This window comes from Somniosus microcephalus, chromosome 5 (assembly GCF_052327205.1).
Source record: "Somniosus microcephalus isolate GS21.2 chromosome 5, FLI_Smic_1.0, whole genome shotgun sequence".
Classification (NCBI taxonomy): Eukaryota; Metazoa; Chordata; class Chondrichthyes; order Squaliformes; family Somniosidae; genus Somniosus; species Somniosus microcephalus.
Genome location: NC_140991.1, coordinates 36834444 through 36861163, shown reverse-complemented (window position 1 = coordinate 36861163; position 26720 = coordinate 36834444). Strand labels below are relative to the sequence as shown.

General features: G+C 46.9%; 1 protein-coding gene across 4 annotated transcripts in view; it reads left to right on the top strand.

Moving 5' to 3' along the window:
• LOC147116998 (protein canopy homolog 1-like) overlaps window positions 1-26720 on the top strand; it is a 101943-nt gene that overhangs the window by 50246 nt on the left and 24977 nt on the right. For all 4 annotated transcript variants that reach the window (XM_085987525.1, XM_085987526.1, XM_085987523.1 and 1 more), the window contains exon 2: window positions 19848-19963. In XM_085987525.1, coding sequence (XP_085843651.1) covers window positions 19848-19963 — 116 coding nt within the window. The remainder of the gene's footprint in view (window positions 1-19847; window positions 19964-26720) is intronic.

Genomic DNA, 26720 nt, shown 5'->3' with positions numbered 1-26720 from the left:
AATGAAAGGGGATGGGAGGATTCAGGAAAGAGTAAATTTAAAAGCAGCAAGAAAATGTCAAGGCTCTAGAGCAGAGTAGCGTGTTGGGTAAAAATAAGCAGAGTGAGTCAGGAAGGGACAGAGAGTAACAAAGGTAATAAGGCATCAGTGACTGAGGTGACATTGGGGGAAAAAAAGAAATGTTAAAGCTAAAGGCACTACCTCTGCGCGAAGCATTTGCAACATAATAGATGAATTAATAGCGCAGATAGAAATTAACAGGTTTGATCTAATAGCCATAATATGGAATTGGGGGTAATATACTAGCATGAATTGAGAATTGGTGAACAGACAGAAAACAGAGTAGGGATAAATGGGTCTTTTTCAGGATGGCAGGCTGTGACTAGTGGGGTACCGCAAGGATTGGTGCTTGGGCCCCAGCTATTCACAATCTATATCAATGATTTGGATGAGGGGACTAAATGTAACATTTCCAAATTTGCTGATGATACAAAGCTAGATGGCAGTGTCAGTTGTGAAGAGGCTTCAAGGGGATCTCGACAGGCTCGGTGAGTGGGCGAGAACATGGCAAATGGAATATAATGTGGATAAATGTGAAGTTATCCACTTTGGTAGAAAAAACAGAAAGGCAGAGTATTTCCTAAATGGTGAAAGATTGGGGAATGCAGATGCTCAAAGGGACCTGGGTGTCCTTGTACATGAGTCACAAAGTGAATGTGCAGGTGCAGCAAGCCATTAGGAAGGCTAATGGTATGCTGGCCTTCATTACAAGAGGATTTGAGTACAGGGGTAAAGTAGTCTTACTCCAATTATACAGGGCCTTGGTGAGAGCACACTTGGGGTACTGTGTACAATTTTGGTCTCGCCTAAGGAAGGATAAACTTGCCATAGAGGGAGTGCAACGAAGGTTCACGAGATTGATTCCTGGGATGGCGGGACTGTCGTATGAGAAGAGATTGAGTAAACTAGGCCTGTATTCTCTTGAATTCAGAAGAATGAGAGGGGATCTCATTGAAGCATACAAAATTATTACAGGGCTTGATAGGATGGATGCTGGGAGAATGTTTTCCTTGGCTGGGCAGTCTAGAACGAGGGGCCACAGCCTCAGGATAAAGGGTAGGCCATTCAGGACTGAGATGAGAAGAAATTTCTTCACACAGAGAGTGGTGAATCTTTGAAATTCTGTACCCCAGAGGGCTGTGGAGGCTGAGTTATTGGGTATATTCAAAACGGAAGTTGATAGATTTCTGATGAGTAAAGGCATCAAGGGATATGGCGATGGGGCCGGTGAATGGAGTTGAAGCAGAAGATCTGCCATGATCTCATTGAATGGTGCAGCAGGCTCGAAGGGCCTACTCCTGCTCCTATTTCTTATGTTCTTATAACGGAGACATGGTTGCAAACTAAATATTCCAGGATATTTAACTTTTAGAAGGGATAGGCAAAATGGAAAAGGAGAGGGGGTAGTCCTGATAATAAAGGATGGGATAAAGACAGTAGAGAAAAAGGATCTTGGCTCCGAAAATCAAGAAGTAGAATCAGTTTGGGTGGAGCTAAGAAACAGCAAGGGGCAGAAAACATTGGTGGGAGTTGTTTATAGGCCCCAAACAGTAGTTGTAATGTAGGGCAGAGTATAAATCAGGAAATTAGAGGCGCATGTAACAAGGGTAATACAGTAATCATGGGGGACTTTAATCTACCTATAGACTGAGCAAACCAAATTTGCAATAAGTGTGGAGGATAAATTCGTGGAATATATGCAAGATAGTTTTCTAGATCAGCATGTTGAGGAACCAACTAGGGAACAGGCTATTTAGATCTAGTATTGTGCAATGAGAAAGGGTTAATTAATAACCTTGTAGTAAAGAGGTCTTTAGGGAAGAGTAACCATAATATGATAGAATTTTAAATTGAGTTTAAAGTGATTTGGTTAAATCCAAAACTAGGGTCTTCAATCTAAACAAAGCAAACTCCGTAGGTATGAGGGGTGAGTTGGCCAAGGTAGATTGGGAAACTACATTAAAAAGTATGATGGTAGACGAACAATGGCTAGCATTTAAAGAATTAATACATAATTTACAATAAAAACATTCCTTTAAGACACAAAGACCCCACAGGAAAAGTGGTTCAATCGTGGCTAACAAGAGAAGTTAAAGATAGTATTAGATCAAAGGAAGAGGCTTATAATGTTGCCAAAAAGAGTAGTAAGCCTGAGGATTGGGAGGATTTTAGAATTAAGCAAAGGAGGACCAAGAAATTGATAAAGGGAAAATAGAATGAGGAAACTAGTGAGAGACATAAAAACAGACTGTAAAAGCCTCTATACGTATGTAAAAAGGAAAAGATTAGCGAGTAAATGTGGGTCCCTTACAGGCTGAGACAGGAGAAATTATAATGGGGAATAAGGAAATGGCAGAGAAATTAAACAAATACTTTGGGCTCGATTTTAATAGCCCTGAGGAGGCAGGTTTGGAGGTGGGTCTGTAGCGAAAATTGGAAAAAATGGCTTCAGACACCCAATCCGCCTCCATCCTGCCCCCACCCGATTTTCATGAGTGTCTGTTTCGCCGCTCCCAAACTGACCTGACTGGAACCGGTGGGACAGGTAGTTAAGGCAGTTAACAGCCTGTTAACTGCCTTGCTAATCCTATTTTTATAGTTTCCCATTTTCATGCTTCTGGCTCCTGTTTTCCGACTTGTCAAACAGGCCAGGTTCAAGGAGCAGAGTTGCTGGAGGACATAGCAAAATACTGCAGATGTTGGAAATCCGAAATAACAACAGAAAATGCTGGAAAAACTCAGCAGGTCAGGCATCATCCGTGGAGAGAAATTTGAGTTGACGTTTCGGGTCGAACCCTTCTTCAAAACTGGAAAGAAAAGAAAATAGATCGAAGGCAGGGCTGCGATCGGACAAAAGAATAAAAGAAACAAAAGAAGTAAAAGGGACAATAAAAGGTATTAGAAGCTAGACGAGATGGTAATAGGCTGAGATTAGGTGTAAAGTGTACTGGCAGGGCAAGAGATAGCTGCCAGGTGTGAGAGAGAAACAAAAGGAAAGGGGGGGGGGGGGGGGGAAAGGAGTGGAAAAATTACAAGAAAAAATGAAATAGGAGCCGAGGTTATGATCTGAAATTGTTGAACTCGATATTGAGTCCGGAAGGCTGCAGAGTGCCTTAGGCACTCAATATCGAGTTCAACAATTTCAGATCATAACCTCGGCTCCTATTTCATTTTTTCTTGTAATTTTTCCACTCCTTTCCCCCCCCCCCCTTTCCTTTTGTTTCTTTCACACCTGGCAGCTATCTCTTGCCCTGCCAGTACACTTTACACCTAATCTCAGCCTATTACCATCTCGTCTAGCTTCTAATACCTTTTATTGTCTCTTTTACTTCTTTTGTTTCTTTTATTCTTTTGTCCGATCGCAGCCCTGCCTTCGATCTATTTTCTTTTCTTTCCAGTTTTGAAGAAGGGTTTGACCCGAAACGTCAACTCAAATTTCTCTCCACGGATGTTGCCTGACCACCTGAGTTTTTCCAGCATTTTCTGTTGTTGTTGCTGGAGGACATGGTTTGTATGCATTGGTGGAGCGCTTTAAAAGCGCCCCTGAAACATGGCTGACATTCAAATGCAACAACTTTGCTGTTGTAGGTATGGGATAAGATTTTGCACATCTACTGACCTTGTGACTTCAAGCTGACACCCATCTGCAGTGCAACCTGAATGGAATAATTTCAGGCCACGTCGACTGTGCGCTTGCAAGCTTATTGCCTCAAATGAAATCTATAGCAAGGGGATGGGAAAAATTTATGCCCTCTCATCCTGGTCCTCATAATCGGATGAGCAGCAGCCGCGTGGCTCAGCGCAGATCTTACTGGGAAGAGGAGGAGGACGAGGGGCGCCTTGCATGCCCTGTTGTGACCAATACAGCATCTCTCCAGTTTGCTGCTGCCTGTCAAGCAAGGTATGCACATTGCCATGCCACATTAGCATAAGCTTACTCTTCAACCATAGGTGGCTACCATATGGCTCTGTAATTGCAGGTGACATTTGTCCAACATCATACATCATCTTTGCTATACCCTGTTATTTCCCATCACTTTCACCATAAGCATTACAAAAGCAATTCGCCCTGAGCCCTCAATGTGCTTTTGCCATTTCCCAGAACACACAGGCCACACAATCAACTGTGTGCCATAATTTTTCTTTTACACATGACAAAAGGATAATAAAGCAACAAGTCAGGGGGAAAAATAGACAATGCACCCAAGTGAGTCCCCTTGTGACTATAGGTGCTTAATCTTTCTCTTGCGCGTGCTTCTACATGGTGCTTCCCCTGTGGCTTCAGCAGATGTAGAGGCACCTTGCTGACTAGGATGCTGTACCTGCTTAGATGTTTTTGGCAGGCGACCGCCGGGTTTGGGAGCCTGGGAGAGCTCCTCAACAGTCTGCTCTTCCTGTGGCTGTGCAGGGGCTGAACTAGCCATCTCAGTTGTCTCCACAAAGTGGGTCTCTGACCGAGGACTCCGCAGTGGCATGGTTGTGTGAGTGCTTTGAGAGGAGCCCACACTTGTGTCCTGCCAACAACATCCCTCTCATGGGTCAGCTGCACCTCAGTGCTGGCAAGTGGCTGGAGAGCACCTTGCTGCACATCAGGGTGACCATGAGGACCAGTATCTGCACTGACAGTCCTTATTACAAGGACGTCCATGAAGCTCTGGTCTCTGCTCAATAGCTGCCCATCGCTCGTTCAGAGATGACATTGTATTTTGAACAGTCACCATGTTTTCCTCACTCTGGCGACTTATTTCCTCCATGACGGTAGCCATCCTATCCATGGAGGTTGCCATCCTATCTATGGTGGTGTGCTCATGTGCCATTGCCTCCACCACGGCAGTGCTGATGTTAGAGATGGACTCCTCCATTCTATCCACACTCGCACTAACCCTGGAAGCGAACCCTTCCAGAGACACCCGCACTTGTTCCTGTATTTCCCAAAACGCTCTTTCTGGATGGTCCCAGAGGCACAGCGTCTGTATGCAGCTCAGCAGAGCTAAGAGAGTCCTGCGACCTCTGCCGAGGACTCTCCACTGCTGTTGCTGTCTCCACCATCTGCTGATGCTCACTTGTGCGCTGTGATAGACCAGGTTGCAACACTATAATTCGTGAGGGCCCCACCGAGGTGTATTGCTGCGCTGGTGCTGGGTGTGCTGAGTCCTGGTGACGCTGCTCCCTCAGGCTTCAGGTTCCTTAGGAGTTGTCCGGCTCTTCATCCTGGATCGTGGGGAGGGGGGGGGGGCGCTCGATGGTCCTGTGGGAGAGTAAAGGCATGATTTAGACATGAGATTGATGTCGCAAACACATCCTTTTGAGCAGATGGTACAATGTGATTCCCTATGAACATCATATGCCATTGCAATCTGAGAGGGATGAAACTCTATTATGTCACCAGCTTCCTCTAGTGTGCTCGTCTCTCCATCGCCCACTTCCAGGCCCTCGCCACCTCCAACAATCTCGTATGCAGCCTCCTCAGCACTGGTCAATGTTACTAGGGTAGGTGTTCCTCCTCCAGTCAGTGCTCTCTCCTTATTGTGGGCTATCTTTTCCTGCAAGGAGGGACACAAGTGGTGTTTCAGCCACAGTGATGAAGGGAGTGTGAATAATCCCTACCATAGAAGCTTTGAGGGAAACTAAGATGGGGTACGGTGCCAAGAGGAAGCTAGCTCCCTATGCATTGTTAGTTGTCACTGCATGACTGAGAGCGAGTTTAAGGGGTGCATAGGCAGGATGCTGAAGTGATTCAGTGCAGAGACAGAGATGAATAGGTAAGGGTGCAAGGAAAGTAAGGGTAAGTTGGTATGTGGAGGAGCAGGCTTACAATGCAGAGTGCTGGTGATGAGAAGGGAAGCAGATTGAAGGCAAGTGTGATGGGATACTCACTTTTGATGTTCGCACAAGATCATTAAACCTTTTTTGGCACTGGATCCATGAGCGTGAACATATGGACCTTGCACTGACCTCCTCAGTAATGTGCAATAACAACAGAAAATGCTGGAAATACTCAGCAGGCCAGGCAGCATCCGTGGAGAGAGAAACAGAGTTAACGTTTCAGGTCTGGGACCCTTCATCAGTAATGTGCAGCCAGGCTGCCTTGGTCTCCTGAGGAGGCTTCCTCCGGCCATCAGGAGGGAAGAGAATCTCCCTGCGCCCTCTGACAAGAGCATGGAGGGAGTCATCATTTAAATCGAGGCGCTGCCTTCCCTCTGGAAGAAGTCATTGTGTATAGATCAATAAGTCCAGGAAACCACAAGAGAGAGGCTTAGGTTGAATGGCAGCTGCTATGATGTCATCAGAGGCAGCCAGCCAACCCGATCGCACTCATTAGACTGGCCAGCGCGCCTCATTGACATCAACAAGCTCATTGAATCAAAATCGGACATCAGCAGCTGATCCCACCAGAAGCGGCTCCGGAACCCGCCCACCACTAGGGTTGCAAAATTCTGGGAATTTTTAAGAGGAAACGTTCCATGGGAATTTTTGGGAATTTATGGAAATTTTGAGTTTTTTTGCACACTGATGGTTTTTGTCTCTGACCCTTATATTATCTTTGTCATCAAAATAGACATACTGTTCCATACAAATAAAAACAGGCTTTCAAAACTTTATTTAGGTTATAATTTTGAACTTTATTGAAACCCCACAAAAAGGACCCATCTAAAATAAAATAAAAAGAGCGTCAGCTTATTTAGCCTGTAATTTGTCCTTATTTTGTCCCTTTGAGTCTTCTACTCATGAGTCTTCTGAGTTTTCTACTCATCATTGCTCCTCCTGATACTCTGGCTCTGACGTGTCCATTTCCTCCTCTGTGTCACTGTCTAGCTGTGTGGTGGACACTTCTGTATCTGGCTCAATAAGTTGTAGGTTCGCCCGGATAGCCACCAGTTTCTCCACTCTCTTGTTAGTCAGCCTGTTGCGCACCTTTTGTATGTGTATTCCCAAAAACTGACCAGTTTCGTTCAGAGGCCGCTGATGAAGGTGGGATCTGGAGCATCACCGATGCAATGGGTGACAGGGCCTCAGATGCACAAAGTCCCTTCCACCAGGTATGTGCACTGATATGCTTGCATGATTCCCATATCCCGTCCCCATTCCAAAGACCTTGCTTGATAGAAAACTTTGCCAGACTTCCCAGAACTTTGCCCATGTCCAGATTGAGGTGGCGTGAGAGGGTAGAAATCACACTAAGCGCTGTTGATCTGTTCTCCAGAAAGTATTGGTCTCCCAACATGCTTTGGGTCCAGCATGTATGCTGCAGCATGAATCGGCTCAACACAAAATTCTTGACGCGTCTGTATGAATTGAACAATTGCCTTCTCCTCTGCTTTGAGCAGCAGGGATGTGGGTAGGGTGATGCTGATTTGTTCTTTTAAATTAGCAAAAAGCCTGAGAACATCTGACAAGACAGCATCATCTTCAATCTGAGCAATTGCAGGTGCTACTGGGGAGAGTAGTTTAAGGCTGCTAACCACTCTCTCCTAAAACACATCATCCAGCAGTATTTTCTTGATGGTGGTTTCCATATCCCCAGACTGGGATATTGCCATTTCTTGAGGCGACTCCTTACCCTCCAGAAGGCTGCTGTACATTATGACAACGCCACCCCATCTAGTGTTGCTGGGCAGCTTCAGTGTGGTGTTCTTGTTCTTTGTCGTTTGCTTGGAGTTGTAGGTTGCTGCAACTACCTGTTTTCCCCTGACATACTTAACAACTTGCTTGGCTCTCTTGTACAGTGTTTCCATGGTTCTCAAACCCATGATGTCCTTGAGGAGCAGGTTGAGCCCATGAGCTGCGCACCCAATAGACGTAATATGAGGGTAGGCCTCCTCCACTTGAGCCCAAGCAGCCTTCATATTCGCAGCATTGTCAGTAACTACTGCAAAGACCTTTTGTGATCCAAAATCATTGATGACTGCTTTCAGCTCATCAGCAATGTATGTGCCTGTGTGTCTGTTGTCCTTCGTGTCTGTGCTCTTGAACACTGGGAGAGGAGTGGAGTCGATGTTGTTTGATACCCTCCCCTCGTACATTTGACCACCCATCTGAGATATCTGCAACACAGTCTGCCATCTCTATCGTTTCTTTGAGCTTTCCTTGGACTCTGTTATACTCAGTCTCCAGCAAATAAGTAGATAAAGCGGCCTAGAAATTCAGTTGCGTTCGCCAGCCGTTAACGCCATAAGAGGGGTATATTTCCAGCGCTAGGCACTTAGCGCCCGGGCGCAGGCCGATCTGCGCCTGCGCCCAAATTCAGTAGACATTTAGCGCCGGCGCAAAGTGTTTGCGCCCGCTCAGCTGCGCGCGCAGCTTATGACGTCATTTCGTCGTGCAACGCTGTTTGTGCGCCCCAAACCGGAAATTCAGTGGTGCCCGCCCAATGTGGGCGTGGCGCTGTTAAGAACTGTGAAGTGGAACGCAACAGAGGCCCTGTGGGCCTCGGGGAGCGCTAATTAAAGGGCACTTACACTGACCTATAAAGCCCAGCCATTTTGCTGCAATGACTTTACTGCTTTGGATTTCTGGACAGAGACCAAGGAACAGAGCTTACTGATTTGGGACAACATAGAGGTATTTTTGGCTTCTGGCCAGAGCTTTGACATTTGAATCATTGTGATTTCACTGTTTGCAAGTTTATTATGGGGGCTGTATGGGGTTCCAACCCTCAGTTGCAGCATTATGTGCGAAGGGCTCGCAGACGCTGTGTGAGAGGGCCAGCCATGCCTAGACGCAGAGGGGCCATCAGGCGTCGGCAACGTAGGCCTTACCCACTCAGGCAATACCGGCAGCAGGTGTCCTATCTCACCATGACTGCGGCGCATTGTGTTAAGAGGCTGCGCTTCAGAAGGGAGGTGGTTGCAGAGATCTGCCAGCTGCTTCACAGAGATCTGCGTCCACAGCTGATGTGCAGGACGTCTCTCTCGGTGGAGGTGAAGGTCACGGTGGCTCTGAACTTTTATGCAAGCGGTTCCTTCCAAGCCGCTGCTGGGGACATAGCGAACATCTCCCAGTTCGCCGCGCATCGCTGCATCCGGCAGGTCACCGATGCACTTTTCGCGAGGAGACACCAATTCATCTCCTTCCCCATGACCCTAGAGAGGCAGGAGCAGCATGCAGTCGGATTTGCCAGGATCGCGGACTTCCCCATGGTGCAGGGCGCCATTGACTGCACGCATGTGGCTATGCGGGCACCTATCGACAATGCCGAGGATTACCGCAACCGGAAGGGCTACCATTCCCTCAATGTACAGCTGGTGTGTGACCACAGGCAGCGCATCCTAGCTGTCAATGCCCGCTTTCCAGGAAGCAGCCACGATGCATTTATCCTGCGCCAGACTACTGTGGCTGACATGTTCGAGGCACAGCCTCCACCAAGGGGATGGCTTATTGGGGACAAGGGCTACCCTTTGTGTACATGGCTCATGACCCCGCTCCGCGCGCCCAGGACCCCAGCGGAGGAGGCATACAACGAAAGCCATCAAGCCACAAGGAACATCATAGAGCAAACGATTGGCGTCCTCAAGCAACGGTTCCGCTGCCTGGATCGTTCAGGCGGATCTCTGCAGTATTCGCCGGATCGAGGCTCCCAGTTCGTCGTCGTGTGCTGCATGCTGCACAACCTGGCTATCCGCAGGACTCAGGCACTGCCACCTGACGTTGCACCACCACCTCAGGAGGACGAGCAGGAGGACCATGAGGAGGAGGAGGAGGAGGAGGAGGAGTACCAGCCCAGGAGGGAGCCACAAGGTCCAAGGGCCGTCCGCCGGCGGCTTATTGAACGACACTTCTAGGCCCCCTGTCAGGGAATGGCCTGTGGCAATGAACGCACCTGAATGCAGCCGCTCCGCAAGCCCTCAGCCGGTTAACGCAACAACCACTTGAAACATGACACCTGGACATGCTGAATAAATAAAAAGCTTTATTTTACAAACTCAGGGCCCTTCCCACATGAAACAGAAAAACAGACGAGACCCCCAAAAAACAGTCAAAAACATCTGTCACTCCCACAACCTGGGGAGGAATAACAAAACTTGCCCATCCAATTGGCCTTCATCATCGGCCTTACAAAAATAAGCCCCCCCCTCCACAACACAAACACCCCCATAAAAACAAAAAATGCCTTCATCTTTGGCCTTACCAAAATAAGCCCCCCCCCCCCCCAGAACACAAACACCCCCATATCAAAAAAACCACTATCACCACACTCTACTGGGTGTGCCGAGAGGGCGAGTCCTTATGCAGGCTTCTCCGGCCCCTGCCCGACCTGCTGCTCCGCCTCAACCTGGGCCCTGTGGGTGTGGCAAGGCTGGGGGAAGGCTCATGAGGGCCACAATGCGTGACGGCAGATGCCCTTGGGGGTCGGCCTAGACGAGGCCCGGCCCGGGAGGGGCCGGCTGCTGACTGCTGCAGCTGTGGCTGGCCAGCATCAGTCTCAGCAGCAGCTCGTCACACCTTGGCTGGGGGAGTGGCAGTGTCGGCTGCACCAATGGGGGCAAGCTGGCTGATGCCAGGCGCGCGCTGTTTGCCAGAGACACTGGCACTCGGCCGGGCTGGCAGTGCAGCAAGCGCAGCAATCTGCTGGAGGCCAGACCGCTGTGCTGCAGCAGGGCGGCGGGTGCCCTGGCGATGCCTCCGCGCCACAGCGAGTGTGGCAGAAGTGAGTGCCTGAACTGCCCTGGTATGTGCCCGCATCAGATCTGCCAGTGTCTGGACGGCACCACTCATGGACTCGCGTCCTGCGCTGCCGCGAGTTGCTGGACACCCCTGTCCTGCGGTGCCGCGAGTTGCTGGACACCCCTGTCCTGCGCTGCCGCGAGTTGCTGGACACCCCTGTCGTGTGCTGCCACGAGTTGCTCGACCCCCCTGGCCTGTGATTCCCCGAAAGCGACCACACTATGAGCCAGAGACTCAATGGCCTGAGGCAACTGTCCCACAACCCCCATGAACTCCTTGTGGCGCCGCTCCGACGCAGCGGACATCTCATCAAGGAGGCGCACCTCCTGGGCGAGGACCGTCTCCGGACTGGAGGGCGGACTCTCCCTCTGGGGAGAAGGCCGTCGAGGTGCCCGACCCTTCCCGCGTGCCTCGACCCCACTGGGCCCAGGAACTGCCCTCCCCTGCAACACTTCCCCCCTCTGGGGAGAAGGCCGCCGAGCTGCCCGACCCTTCCCGCGTGCCTCGACCCCACTGGGCCCAGGAACTGCCCTCCCCTGCAACACTTCCCCCCTCTGGGGAGAAGGCCGCCGTGCTGCCCGACCCTTCCCGCGTGCCTCGACCCCACTGGGCCCAGGAGCTACACCCCCCTGCAACACTTCCCCCTGCCTCTCCTCCAGGCCAGACGTCTCCCCTCCATTGCCATCCCCTGGCGCGGATGAGGGTGCCCCCGATGTGCCGCCTTCCTCCTGGTCCTCGTCGTCCTCCTCCTCCAAGGGCCTGGCACTCTGAGCTTCAGGGACCACCTCCTCCTCACCAGCTGAAAGCAGGAAGGCACAAGAGTAGCTTTAGAGTGAGGACAGGGCGTCAGCGAGGGAGGCATGAGTGGTGGCATTATGCGCATTGGTCGGACAGTGGGAAAGGATGTAGATCTGAAGCGCAAGGGCAACGAGAGAGGTCCAACCGGTCATGTCCTTACCAGTGGGTCCCAGTACAGGGTCCGCATCTCCAATGGCAACAGGGCCAGTCACCCGGCCACGCATGAGTCGAGCCACGCTCTCCTCCAGCTCACTGAGCGCCTGGTACTGGGGACGGCCTCCCCCGGTGGCATTCTGGAGGGGGAGGGTGAACAGCCAGAGGTCGTGGTCCACATTGGTACCAACGACATAGGTAAAAAGAGGGATGAGGTCCTGCAGCAAGAATTTAGGGAGCTAGGTGAAGGATTAAAGAGCAGGACCTCAAAGGTTGTAATCTCTGGATTACTCCCGGTGCCACGTGCTAGTGAGTATAGAAATAGGAAGATAGAACAGATGAATGCGTGGCTAAAGGGATGGTGCAGGAGGGAGGGCTTTAGTTTCCTGGATCACTGGGTCTGCTTCTGGGAAAGGTGGGACTTGTACAAGTCGGACGGTTTACACCTGAACCAGAGGGGAACCAATATCCTTGCGGGGAGGTTTGCTAGCACTGCTGGGGGGGGTTTAAACTAACTTGGCAGGGGGATGGGGTACAGAGTGGAGCTATAGTAGGGGGTGATTTACAGCCAAATACAGAGGAAAAAACAAGTCAGCTGGGAAGGCAGAGCAAATATGTGAAGGCAAAAGGGAATATGGCAGGGCTGGAAGGCATTTATTTTAATGCAAGGAGTCTTGCAAATAAGGTGGATGAACTGAAGTTGTTGTTGAACACATGGGAGTACGATATTGTTGCCATCACGGAGACATGGTTGAGGGAGGGTCAGGACTGGCAGCTCAATATTCCGGGGTATAGAATCTTCAGGCGAGACAGAGGGGGGTGTAAAAGGGGAGGGGGTGTTGCAATATTAATTAAGGAGTCAATTACTGCTGTAAGGAGGGATGATATATTAGCGGGTTCCTCAAATGAGGCCATATGGGTAGAACTTAAAAACAAAAAGGGGGCAAGCACTTTGCTGGGAGTGTACTATAGGCCCCCAAACAGTCAGGGGGAGATAGAGGAACAGATATGTAGGCAAATCTCAGAGAAGTGTGAAAATAATAGGGTAATAATAGTGGGGGATTTCAACTTCCCCAATATAAATTGGGATAGTCAGAGTGTGAAAGGCTTAGAGGGTGCAGAATTCTTAAAGTGCATCCAGGAGAGCTTTTTGAGCCAACATGTAGAAAGTCCTACAAGAGAGGGGGCGGTACTGGACCTAATTCTGGGGAATGTAGCCGGGCAAGTGGTGGAAGTATCAGTAGGAGAGCATTTTGGCGACAGTGACCATAATTCGGTGAAATTTAAGGTGGTCATGGAAAAAGACAAAGACGGCCCGGAAATAAGGGTTCTAAATTGGGGGAAGGCCGATTTTAATATGATAAGGCAGGATCTGGCCAAAGTGGACTGGGAGCAGCTACTTATAGGAAAATCCACATCAAAACAGTGGGAGACTTTCAGAAGGGAAATAGAGAGAGTACAGCGCCAACATGTTCCTGTAAAGGTCAAGGGTGGGACCAACAAGCAAAGGGAACCTTGGATGACAAGGGAGATACAAAAATGCATTAGAAATAAAAGGGGGGCTTTTGGCAGTTACAAAAGACTAAAGACGGAAGAAGCCCTAGAGGAGTATAAAAAGTGCAGGGGCATACTTAAAAAAGAAATTAGGAGGGCGAGGAGGGGCCATGAAATAACACTGGCGAGCAAAATAAAGGAAAATCCTAAGATGTTTTATAAGTATATTAAGGGCAAGAGGATAACCAGGGAAAGGGTAGGGCCCATTAGGGACCAAAGTGGCAATCTGTGTGTAGAACCAGATGATGTAGGCGGGGTTTTAAATGAATTTTTTGCATCTGTGTTCACTATGGAGAAAGACGATGCAGACATAGAAATCGGGCAAGGGGATTGTGACATACTTGAACATATTAGCATCGAGAGGGAGGAGGTGCTAGCGGTTTTAGCAGGCCAAAAAGTCGATAAATCCCCAGGCCCGGACGAGATGTATCCCAGGTTGCTGTGGGAGACAAAGGAGGAGATTGCAGGGGCTCTGACACAAATTTTCAGAACCTCTCTGGCCACAGGGGATGTACCAGAGGACTGGAGAACAGCTAATGTAGTACCATTATACAAGAAGGGTAGCAGGGATAAACCAGGGAATTACAGGCCAGTGAGCCTAACATCTGTGGTAGGGAAATTATTGGAAAAAATTCTGAGGGACAAAATTAGTCTCCACTTGGAGAGGCAAGGATTAATCGGGGATAGTCAGCATGGCTTTGTCAAGGGTAAATCATGTCTGACAAATCTGATTGAATTTTTCGAGGGGGTGACTAGGGAGGTGGATGAGGGAAATGCTGTGGATGTGGTTTACATGGACTTCAGTAAAGCTTTTGACAAAGTCCCGCATAGGAGACTGGTCAAGAAGGTAAGAGCCCATGGGATCCAGGGTGCCTTGGCGCGTTGGATCCTAAACTGGCTGAGTGGCAGGAGGCAGAGGGTGATGGTCGAAGGTTGCTTTTGTGACTGGAAGCCTGTGTCCAGTGGGGTACCTCAGGGATCGGTGCTGGGTCCCTTGTTGTTTGTGATCTACATAAATGATTTGGATGAGAATGTAAAAGGGATGATCAGTAAGTTTGCAGATGACACGAAAATTGGTGGAGTGGTAAATTGCAAGGGGGAAAGCCTCAGGCTACAGGACGATATAGACGGGTTGGTCAGATGGGCGGAAAAGTGGCAAATGGAATTTAACCCTGAAAAGTGCGAGGTGATGCATTTTGGACGGACAAATAAGGCAAGGGAATACACAATGAGTGGTAGGACCCTAGGAAGTACAGAGGGTCAGAGGGACCTCGGTGTACATGTACATAGATCTCTGAAGGCAGCGGAACAAGTAGATAAGGTGGTTAAAAAGGCATATGGGATACTTGCCTTCATTAGCCGAGGCATAGAATATAAGAGCAGGGCGGTTATGATGGAGCTGTACAAAACGCTGGTGAGGCCACAGCTGGAGTACTGTGTGCAGTTCTGGTCGCCTCACTATAGGAAGGATGTGATTGCTTTGGAGAGGGTGCAGAGAAGATTCACCAGGATGTTACCTGGGATGGAGCGCCTCAGCTATGAAGAAAGACTAAACAGGCTGGGGTTGTTTTCCTTGGAGCAAAGAAGGCTGAGGGGGGACCTGATTGAGGTGTACAAAATGATGAGGGGCATAGATAGGGTAGACAAAGAGGAACTTTTCCCCTTAGTAGGGGGGTCAATAACAAGGGGGCATAGATTCAGGGTAAGGGGCAGGAGATTTAGAGGGGATTTGAGGAGGAACTTTTTCACCCAGAGGGTGGTTGGAATGTGGAACTCAATGCCTAAAAGGGTGGTAGAGGCAGGAACCCTCACAACATTCAAGAAGCATTTGGATGAGCACTTGAAATGCCATTGCATACAAGGCTATGGACCAAATGCTGGAAAATGGGATTAGACTGGACAGGGATGGATGGGCGGCGCAGACACAATGGGCCGAAGGGCCTCTTTCTGTGCTGTAAAACTCTATGACTCTATGACTGGCTCCTCAAATTCCGCGCCAGCTTGGCCTGCAAGAGAAAGGACGGCCTCTAAGTACAGTGTGGTGCCCTGTTGCTGTGTGCACTGCCTCCCATGGTCGAGTAGCTTGGCCAGTGTGGTGCCCTGTTGCTGTGTGCACTGCCTCCCATGGTCGAATAGCTTGGCCAGTGTGGTGCCCTGTTGCTGTGTGCACTGCCTCCCATGGTCGAATAGCTTGGCCAGTGTGGTGCCCTGTTGCTGTGTGCACTGCCTCCCATGGTCGAATAGCTTGGCCTATGTGGTGCCCTGTTGCTGTGTGCACTGCCTCCCATGGTCGAATAGCTTGGCCAGTGTGTTAAGTGCAGAAAGTGCTATTGATGATCATGCCAGTGCCATAGCTGCGGGAGGAGGGCTGGCCATTAGGCCTTTGAGGTCCCTTTGCCCATAATGTGAGGTGCACATGCAAGGATGAGGAGGACACTGGAAAGGGTACTCACCTTCACCATCCGAGTGAGGTCGTTGTACTTCTTGCGGCATTGGTCCGCACTCCTGGGGACATCGCTGGTGGATGACACCCTGTGGGCGATTTTCTTCCAGGCTCTCCTGTACTGCCTCCTGGGAGCCTTCTTGCCACTGTCCGGGCACAAGATCTCTCTTTTCCACACCATTAACCAGCACCCTCAAAGCATGCTGGGAGAAGTGCTGCGCTCGTTCACGGGCCTTCTCCATGGCTTCAGGCGCTATTTGGGTCCACCAGCAGTGTTGAGGCCTAGCTGCAGGGCTCCACTATGCAGGGCGTGGCAGCAGTCAAAGTCGACCCTTCCCCCTTTAAGAGCTGGCCGGCGTCAGGGTGTCTGCTGTCAATCAAAACATGACCGCACCTGCGCTGCGCCCGGCCTCGGCGTTATCAGTCCGCATCGCTGGCTTAGCGCCTGAAGATAGCAGTGCAACGCCAGTTTCAGCGCTCGCCCAAACTCTTGGCCAAATCTACTGAATTTCGGTGAAGTGGCCTACACTTTCCGGCGGGCGCTAACTTTAGCGACCGCCCGACTTTACCGCCCCAAAAGTGGCCAGACTGAATTTCTAGGCCAGCATGTCTGGTGGGAGGACAGTATGGAGGGCGAATAACATTGAAAAATCTCTTCCGGTACACACTGGCTGTGAGCATGAGGGGTGAGCCTGTCGCATATACAGCTCGAGCAAGGCACTCATCTGCATTCTTCTGGCTATGGTTATCCATTGTATCAAAGAACCTTCCCAGTGGGCCAGGAGTTGCTGATGATCAGGAGCCTGATGCTGAATGTGAACCATCATCTTCTTGAATGGAAGCAGAGGAACTCTGGGCTGAATGCTGTGAGCTTTGAGTGAAGTTGTTGCATTTGGATAAATGCTGCTGCATCTTTGTGGCATTCTTTACATATGGCTTTGTATAGTATTTGCACATGTACACGGTCTTTCCATCTTTAATGCCTGGGGTAAAATGCTTCCACACATCCGACGGTAAACGTGGCATTGTTCTATGCAGAGAAATAAAGGGCATTCGTCTGTGTTAAACTGCAGTCGATCAGCACAATTGCAACAGGGTGAGTAAATTTTTCCTGATGCTCCATGTGATGGAAGCATGACCTGTGCACGCATGACGCTACATCACCAATAGAGGGAGCTAGTCACTCATCCACTCATCCAACCAATCAGGACACAGTCAGACACAAATTGTAATCATTAAAACAAGCCAAGTAAGATGATAAATATGTATTGATTAAGAAATTCCTTAATAATTAAGATTCCATCTCTGTTCTAATTTTATAAGAGGACCTGTGGGGAAAAAAAAATGAAAAATACAAAAAACAATATTATGCTAGCATGTGCTTTTTTGGGCAAAATTCCCAAGCTAAACTTCCTGTGGAGAATTTCTGGAAATTTACCGGAAACTTTCCACCCCTTCGCAACCCTACCCACCGCGCAACCTGACTCCAACCCGCCTCGGGAATTAAAATCAAGCCCTTTGTGTCTGTCTTCGAAAGACAATGCAAAAAACTTCCCAGAAATAGTAGAGAGTCAAGGCTCTAGCGAGAATGAGGAACTGAAAGAAATTAGTATTTAGTAAAAAAAAATAGTACTGGAGAAATTAATGGGATTGAAAGCCAATAAATCCCCTGGACCTGATGTCCTACATCCTAGGATTTTGAAACGGGTGCCTATAGAGATAGTGGATGCATTGGTTGTCAGTTTCCAAAATTCCATAGATTCTAGAACGGTTCCTGTGGATTGGAAGGTAGCAAATGTAACCCCATTATTTAAGAAAGGAGGGAGAGAGAAAACGGGGAACTATAGACCAGTTAGCCTGACATCAGTAGTAGGGAAAATGCTAGAATCTTATTATTAAGGACGTGGTAACAGGGAACTTAGAAAATAATAGGATTGGGCAGAGTCAACACGGATTTATGAAAGGGAAATAGTGTTTGACAAATCTGTTTGAGTTTTTTGAGGTTGGAACTAGCAGAATAGATAAGGGGGAACCAGTGGATGTGGTGTATTTGCATTTTAAGAAGGCATTTGATAAGGTGCCACACAAGATGTTATTAAACAAAATTAGGGCTCATGGAATTGGGGGTAATATACTAGCATGGATTGAGGATTGGTTAACGGACAGAAAACAGAGTAGGAATAAACAGGTCATTTTTGGGTTGGCAGGCTGTAACTAGTGGGGTACCGCAAGGATCAGTGCTTGGGCCTCAGCTATTCATAATCTATATCAATGATTTTGATGAGGGGACTTAACGTAATATATCCATGTTTGTTGATGATACAAAGATAGGTGGGAATGTAAGTTGTGAGGAGGATGCAAAGAGGCTTCAAGGGGATATAGACAGGCTAAGTGAGTGGCCAAGAACATGACACATGGAATATAATGTGGAGAAATGTGAAGTTTCTACTTTGGTAGGAAAAATAGAAAAGCAGAGTATTTTTTAAATGGTGAGAGATTGGGAAATATTGGTGTTCAGAGGGACCTGGGTGTCCTTATACATGAATCACAAAGTTAACATACAGCACAGCAAGCAATGAGGAAAGCAAATAGTATGTTGACTTTATTACAAGAGGATTTGAGTATAAGAGTAAAGATGTCTGTCTTCAATTATATAGGGCCCTGGTGTGGTCTCACCAGGAGTATTGTGTACAGTTTTGGGCTCCTTACCCAAGGAAGGATAAAGTTGCCATAGAGGGAGTGCAACAAACGTTCACCAGACTGATTCCTGGGATGGGGGGATTGTCCTATGAGGATCAATTGAGTAGACGAGGCCTATATTCTAGACAGGGCTTAACAGGATAGATGCAGGGAGGATGTTTCCCCTGGCTGGCGAGCCTAGAACCAGGGGGGTCACAGTCTTCGAATAAGGGGTAGGCCATTTAGGACTGAAATGAGAAGTTTCTTCACTCAGAGGGTGATGAATGTTTAGAATTCTCTACCCCAGAGGGCTGTGGAGGCTCAGTTGTTGAGTATATTCAAGACAGAGATTGATAGATTTTTGGATATTAAGGGAATTAAGGGATATGGAGATAGTGGAGATGAGGTAGAAGATCAGTCATGATCTTATTGAATGGCAGAGCAGGCTCGTAGGGCCAAATGGCCAACTCCTGCTCCTATTTCTTATGTTTTTATTACCATCGCTGAAACCCCCACCATCAACATCCTGGGGGTCACCATTGACCAGAAACTTAACTGGACCAGCCACATAAATACTGCGGCAACAAGAGCAGGTCAGAGGCTAGGTATTCTGCGGCGAGTGTCTCACCTCCTGACTCCCCAAAGCCTTTCCACCATCTACAAGGCACAGTCAGGAGTGTGATGGAATACTCTCCACTTGCCTGGATGAGTGCAGCTCCAACAACACTCAAGAAGCTTGACACCATCCAAGACACAGCAGCCCGTTTGATTGGTACCCCATCCACCACCTTAAACATTCACTCCCTCCACCACCGGCGTACCGCGGCTACAGTGTGTACCATCTACAAGATGCACTGCAGCAACTCGCCAAGGCTTCTTCGGCAGCACTTCTCAAACCCGCGACCTTTTCCACCTAGAAAGACAAGGGCAGCAGGCGCATGGGAACACCACCACCTCCAAGTTCCCCTCCAAGTCACACACCATCCTGACTTGGAAGTATATCTCCGTTCCTTCATCGTCGCTGGGTCAAAATCCTGGAACTCTCTCCCTAACAGCACTGTGGGCGTACCTTCACCACAAGGACTGCAGCGGTTCAAGAAGGCGGCTCATCACCACCTTCTCAAGGGCAACTAGGGATGGGCAATAAATGCTGGCCTTGCCAGCATTGCCCACATCCCGTGAAGGAATAAAAAAAAAAAAAATAATGTGCAATGTCTCAGTCGGTAATCATGCCAGGGAAGTCTTAGTCACATTTTTGTATTCTAAGTTTAGCTGGGTTTTTTTTGTTTGTAATTTGGGGGTTTCACTTTCAAAACTTTTTTTCATATGCCTATATTCATACTCTTGTATATGGCAATCCTTGGTAGGAAGATCACCAAATTGATGAGGCAGCTGAATGTTTTAGATTCTGTGAAAATATCTGTTCTGCCAATACTTAAGTTTTCAAAAACTTTCTTTTTGCATTATGTTTTGACTTGACTTTGTTTTATTTAAGTTTGCAGGGCACTAGCAGATGAAATAGACTGGGCAGTTAAGAAAGTGGATCCAAAAAGAACTATTCAAGTGGGATCTTTCCGAATTAGTGCTGATGGCTCTCAAAAACCAAATGAGGTATGTATACTATTTAATATGCACAATTTACAACCACTTATCCAAACAGCAGTGGTCCACAAATTCAGTAACCTTAATCATATGGGGTAATAGAATATAAATTGAGTCTACCCTTGGGAAATGGAAATAATTTTATTTGTACTATCTTGGATGGACTTTAATATATAAAGTAATTAAAGCATTCTAAGAATCTTCATGAAATACAGTAAGGAGAAATTCCAAATTTACCCTTCCAATATGCTGTTTGTAGCTTTTAATGGTAGTTGTGAGTTTAATGGATATAATTGGTGAAGCAAGATGACTTGGTCTCAAAAAAGAATCTGGAATGTTTATTGTAGTGTACTGATATTTTTATATATTTATTTAATAGAATTTGTATTCAAAGTAAAAGCTAGCTCATTAAATTAAAGAGATTAATTCTGAGTTTAGTTTAAGTCAATTTCTCCCTGCAAAACTAAATAATTGCCTCTCTTTGATGAAATATATATATCGCTGATGTATGTAAAGATTGGAGTTTGGGGAAATGTTCAAAGGAAGGACATGTATTTGCAATCCTACTCAATATTTTTCTGGTAATAACTCTGTTCTGTATAAAGGGGAAAATTAGTTTAAATTAATCTAAAATTCTGGTCATAGTATTGAAGTGCTGCACTCCTCACATGATCAGTATATTACTCTTAAATTTTAGAATGCACTATTACTTTGGGAGGCCTTCAAACAAGAGGTGGTTTGGGTAAAGAGTAGACGCATTCCTATGAGGGGGAAAGGAAGGGCATTTAAGGCTAGAGCTCCTTGGATGTCTAAAGATATAGGGGGGAAAATTCGGTTGCTTTGTGCCTCCCGTTAGCGTGCTAACGGGGCGCAAAGCAATTAGCGCCCGGGCGCGGCGATGTTCGCGCCGCTCGCGAAATTGACCAGACATTTTGCGGCGGTGCTAAACACTACTGCCATGATCTCCTGCGCCCGCAGATCGTGACGTCAGTCGAGCGTTCAACGCCCCGGTAGCGCCCAGGACTGGATATTGAGTGGCGCCCCCTGCCTTGGCGCCTGCCGCTAGCAAAGACAGGTTATGGGGAATGTTTTGCAGTCGGGAAGGGACTGGGGGAGTGCTATTTAAAGGCGGCCACTTCCTGCCTCTCTTTGTCGGCGACATTTTCGCACCACACATTCAGAAAGAGAGAGACACTTCTGGAGAGATTCAACACTGTGAAGTAGTTCTGGGTACCGAGCAGCACTTTGCAGGTTCATTTTGATTTGACCTTCCTTGCATCGATTTAGAAGAGACTATGGGGGCTGCACTCTGAGCTCTTTCCCTGGGCCTCACCATTGTTCTTTCCAGCAGAATTGATGTACAGGTCTCTCCAGGCCGAGATTCAAGGCTGCAATGAGCAGGGTGTGGATGGAGAGCAAGATCGACCCTCCCCTTTAAGAACTGGCCGGCGCCAGTGTGTCTGTGTTCCATTGCTGACTGACATCAGATGAGCTTCGCCAGCGCTCTGAGGTAGCGCCATGCTCCTCGGCATAGCGCCTTGAGAGATGTGTAGCGCCTGATTTAGCGCTCCAATCACCTCCAGGGTTGATAGAAGCCAAGTTTGCAGTCTGAGGCAATAATCAGCGCCAGGCGCTAAACTTTGCGCCCGGCCGATAATTGCACCCCAAACGGGGAGATACTGAATTTCTCCCCCATAGAGGTTAAAATGAGAATGAAAAAGGAGGCTTCTGACGATTGTAATGTTAATACAGTAGAGAACCACGGTGAATATAGAAAGTACAGAGCAGATCCGGAATAGGAGAGGCAAAGATAAGTATGAAAATAGATTAACGGCTAACATAAAAGGGAACCCAAAAGTCTTTTATAAACACATAAATAGTGAAAGGGTCATCAAAGGAAGGGTGGGCCCGAATAGGGACCAAAAAGGAGATCATCTTGTGGAGGCAGAGGGCATGGCTGAAGTACTAAATGAGTACTTTGCCTCTGTCTTCACTAGAGAAGAGGATGCTGCTAATGTAGCAGAATTGGATGAATACTTGAAGGGCAAAAAAGTATGGGGCTATGGGGAAGGAGCAGGGGAGTGGGATTAATTGGCTAGCTTTACCAAAGAGTCGGCACAGGCATGATGGGCTGAATGGCCTCTTTCGGTGCTGTTTCATTCTTTGAGTATATGATACTTCATGTGTAAACAATTGCTTTAAAATGGAGTAGAATTGCACATATGATGCACTTTTGTTTGTTAGCTTTGCCAGCTAGGCTTGGGGTTAGGCATTTTCATATCTGGGTCAATGTTTGTAGGTTTGAGACTCACTCAGGACTTGGCGCATAACCTAGGCTGACCGTTCACTTCAGTAATGAGGGAGTACTATATTGTCAGAAATGCTGTCCTTTGGATTCGATGTTACATTGGTGTTCTGTCTCCTTCTCCTGGTGCCTTGGCCAATACTCTCCCCTCAGTCAAAACCAACTTTAAAAAAATGGATTCACTGGTCATTAATTTTAATAACTTGTGTTGTTTACCAGCATAATTGACTGTGAACATTAAGCTTGTTTTATTCTTTCTTGGGATGTGGGCGTTGCTGACATTCATTGCCCATCCCATGTTACTTGGAGAAAGTGGTGGTGATGGGCTGCCTTCTAGAACTGCTGTAATGGCTTGATTCATCTGAGTGGCTTGTTAGCCCACTTTGGAGGGTAGTTAAGAGTCAACCACGTTGGCATAGGCCAGGCCAGGTAAGGACGGCAAGTTTCCATTCCTAAAGCACACTAGTGAACCAGTTGTGTTTTTATGATGATCTGACAGCCTCATGGTCACTTCTACTGATACCACGGCAGTTTGAGAATTTGAATTCAGTTATGGTAAGATTTCAGCTTACGTTCTGAGTTATCAGTCCAGGCCTCTGGATTACTAGTCCAATAACCTTACCACTACATGACCGTACCCTAATGCTACTGCATTACTTGTATCAAGTCATTTGTGTTGAGCAATATAAAACATTAATCATTATGTTAATTGTTAGCAGCAGGAGGTGTCTTAAAATCATATCACAGCTAATGTGAATTTAGGATTGGAATTAGTGATCAGTAGGTAAAAGTATTTGTGTCCTGGAAATGCGCAGTGACTTCCAAACCCCCTACTGTTCTGAAAAATTATGGGGTCCTGTGGAGTCTAATCAACTTTGTATTTGACTTTGCACGGTAAAAATTGGTGTTGGTCTATGTAGACAGCAATTTTTTAAACCATTTTTCTGGCTTTTCACCCAGTTGAAATAAAAACATGGCTAACTGCAACATAATAAGCCAGAATTTACTGTAAAAAATTAATGGCGAGGCTAACGGCGCTCATTATATATGTGCAAATCGGACAGCAGCTTCAGGTGAGCGCAGTTGCGCAGTTAAATGTGAAAATCTGGAAATTGCTCTCCACAGCTTATTGCTCCACTGTAAGCTGCGCGAAAATGGCATCTCGCATCTAGCTCCCCATTCAAATGTATTGAACACTGTGAAGTTCCTGTACTTCCGTCATAGATGTGGACTAAACTCGCCACAAAGTTGGGGCTTATCCATTTTAGTCTAAGTACCCTTTTTAACGGCATGATAAGTCTTAATTACTGCCAAACAACCTGTCTGGCACTGGAAATTAACTTTTACAACTGTGGAGTCTCATCCCTTCAGCTTTTAATTGTTGGAGATTTTTTTTAAATCTAATTAATTTTTTTAAAACTTTTTCTTTGTCTCATTTGTTCTCTGTCTTAATCCAATCTTTCTTTCCCCCACTTTCGCTTTCTGCACCTGATTTGACATTGAATTCACTATTCTAACATACACTTTCTGGTACGATAGCAAAATACTGCAGATGTTGGAAATCCGAAATAACAACAGAAAATGCTGGAAAAACTCAGCAGGTCAGGCAACATCCGTGGAGAGAAATTTTGAAGAAGGGTTCGACCCGAAACGTCAACTCAAATTTCTCTCCACGGATGTTGCCTGACCTGCTGAGTTTTTCCAGCATTTTCTGTTGTTATTTTTATACACTTTCTGGTTCTGTGCAGTTCAATAACAATTCTTCAATCTGATTGGTTAAGGAGATACATAATTGTCTGTCCTGTGGTCACAGGTCCCATTTCAGAAAATGAAGTTGTTGCATAGTTGGAAGAATAGCCGTGCAATTGGATTACATTCAAAGGAGTCTTATTTTTAGTGCTCATGTGCAGCACGACTGAAAGTATTTTTTAATCAAACTTTGGAGGTGCTAATTTGTTGTAGACTAAAATTACAGTTAATGAGCCCTGATGGCAAATGCACAAATATGGATATCGGGTAAAAGAAGGTTCCGGCTTGTTTCCGGTGTATCCTACAACAGCCGGTTGGCATTCACTGAAGCTTGTGAAGAATGCCAGTGCAGCACTACACTAGGATGAGTAGCACCTTGGCAATAGGTGCGTTAAAAGCAGGGGAGGTAAACAAATTGTAGCTCAAAATCAGTTGTTCATGCCTGATTTTGTTTCTTTAAAGTTGGCTGTAGTTTTTATTCATTTGTTCTCAGGATATGGGCACTGCTGGCAAGACTGTAATTATTGCCCATACCTGACTGTCCTGAGAAGATGGTAGCTTTCTCCCTGAACCATTGCAGTGCTTGTGATGATACTCCTACAAATGGTGTTAGGTAGAGAATTCCAGAATATTAACCCAGCAACAATGAAGGAATGGCGTATATGTCCAAGTCAGGATAATGTGTGTGACTTGGAGGTGATGGTGTTCTAACGACTGCTGCTCTTGTCCTTGGTGGTAGAGGTTGCCGAGGTGGGAGATGCTGTTGAAGTAACCTTGGTGAGTTGCAGCAGTGCATCATACCTAGAAAAAGCATAGCTGCTGTTGCTAAGCATAATAGTTTTTTTTATATATAATAAAAATCTTTTAATTAATCGCAATATGGCAGTCAAGAAAGAGCTGAAAACTATAAAAGATGCAAATGAGCTTGAAACTGAGGATGAACACCAATTAGTAAATGTTCTAATGTGCACAAAGAAAGCCATGAGCAACATGCCCTCTCCAAACAAATCTTCAAGTAAAATCAATGACTACCTTGTAAATGAGATGGAAGACGTTGACAGGCTAAATGGCCTCAAAGCAAATAAAAATCCCTGGGATAGATGTTAATTTTCCCTGAGTGCTGAAAGAGACTCTGGAGCCAATCTGGTCCACACTGACTCTCATTGTAAAGGAGCCAATGTACACTTGGGAGGCACCAGTAGATTTGAAATGGGTACTGTGCACGTAGTCAAAAAGTGACAAAACAGACACTAGCAACTACAGATGTACTCATCTTGGTTTCATTCAATGTAATATAATGAAATCGATTATCAGGAGTAAACAAGGCTCATTTGTACAACAATAATCGCGTTAACAGCAGTCAGCATTGAGTCAGAAGGGAAAGATCCTGCCTGACCAACAACCGTGACTTCTTTGAGGAATTGACAAACCAAGTGGATCGTGGTAAGCTCTATAATGTGGTATGTGACCTCCAAAAGGCTTTTGATAAAGTTCTACATGAAAGGCTATTAATTAATGACGTGTACTCTTACAAATGGTGTTGAGATAGCTAAGGATGAAGTTGAAAGAGACCTAGGAGTCTTAGTAGACTTGAAACCTAACAAATCCAGCCAATGCAGAGCAGAAATAAATAAAGTGAATCAGATGTTGAACTACAGGACCAAAATAGCAGAATGTAGTCAGTGGAGGTAGTGATCAAACCTTACTACGCTCTAGTCAGGGTGCACTTTGAATACTGTGTCCGGTTCTGGTTGCAAAGAGACGAGAGAGACATTCAGGAGCTGGCAGTAGTGCAGAAAGGAGCTGAGGCTGATCCCCAATGCCAGTGAGTTATGAGGAAAGACTGTAGAAACTTGGGCTTTTTAGCCTGGAAAGGAGACATCCGAGACATGACCTTGTAGAGGTATACAAGGTTGTTAAGGGCATAGAAAACATACATAAGAACATAAGAAACATAGAAGATAGGAGTAGGCCATTCGGCCCCTCGAGCCTGCGCCGCCATTCAATGAGATCATGGCTGATCATCCAAATTCAGTACCTTGTTCCTGCCTTCTCTCCATATCCCTTGATCCCTTTAGCCTTAAGAAATATATCCAACTCCTTCTTGAATGTATTTAATGAATTGGCCTCTACTGCCTTCTTTGGTAGAGAATTCCACAGGTTCACCACTCTCAGGGTGAAGAAATTCCTCCTCATCTCTGTCCTAAATGGCTTACCCCTTATATAGGAGCAGGAGTAGGCCATGCGGCCCTTCGAGCCTGCTCCGCCATTCAATGAGATCATGGCTGGTCTTTTGCCTCAACTCCATTCACCGGCCTTATTGCCATATCTCTTGATGCCTTTACTAGTCAGAAATCTATCGACTTCTGTTTTGAATATACCCAATGACTGAGCCTCCACAGCCCTCTGGGGTAGAGAATTCCAAAGATTCACCACCCTCTGTGTGAAGAAATTTCTTCTCATCTCAGTCCTGAATGGCCTTGAGTCTTGAGGCCGTGGCCCCTGGTTCTAGACTCCCCAGCCAAGGGAACCATTCTCCCAGCATCCATCCTATCAAGCCCTGTAATAATTTTGTATGCTTCAATGAGATCCCCTCCCATTCTTCTGAATTCAAGAGAATACAGGCCTAGTTTACTCAATCTCTTCTCATATGACAGTCCCGCCATCCCAGGAATCAATCTCATGAACCTTCGTTGCACTCCCTCTATGGAA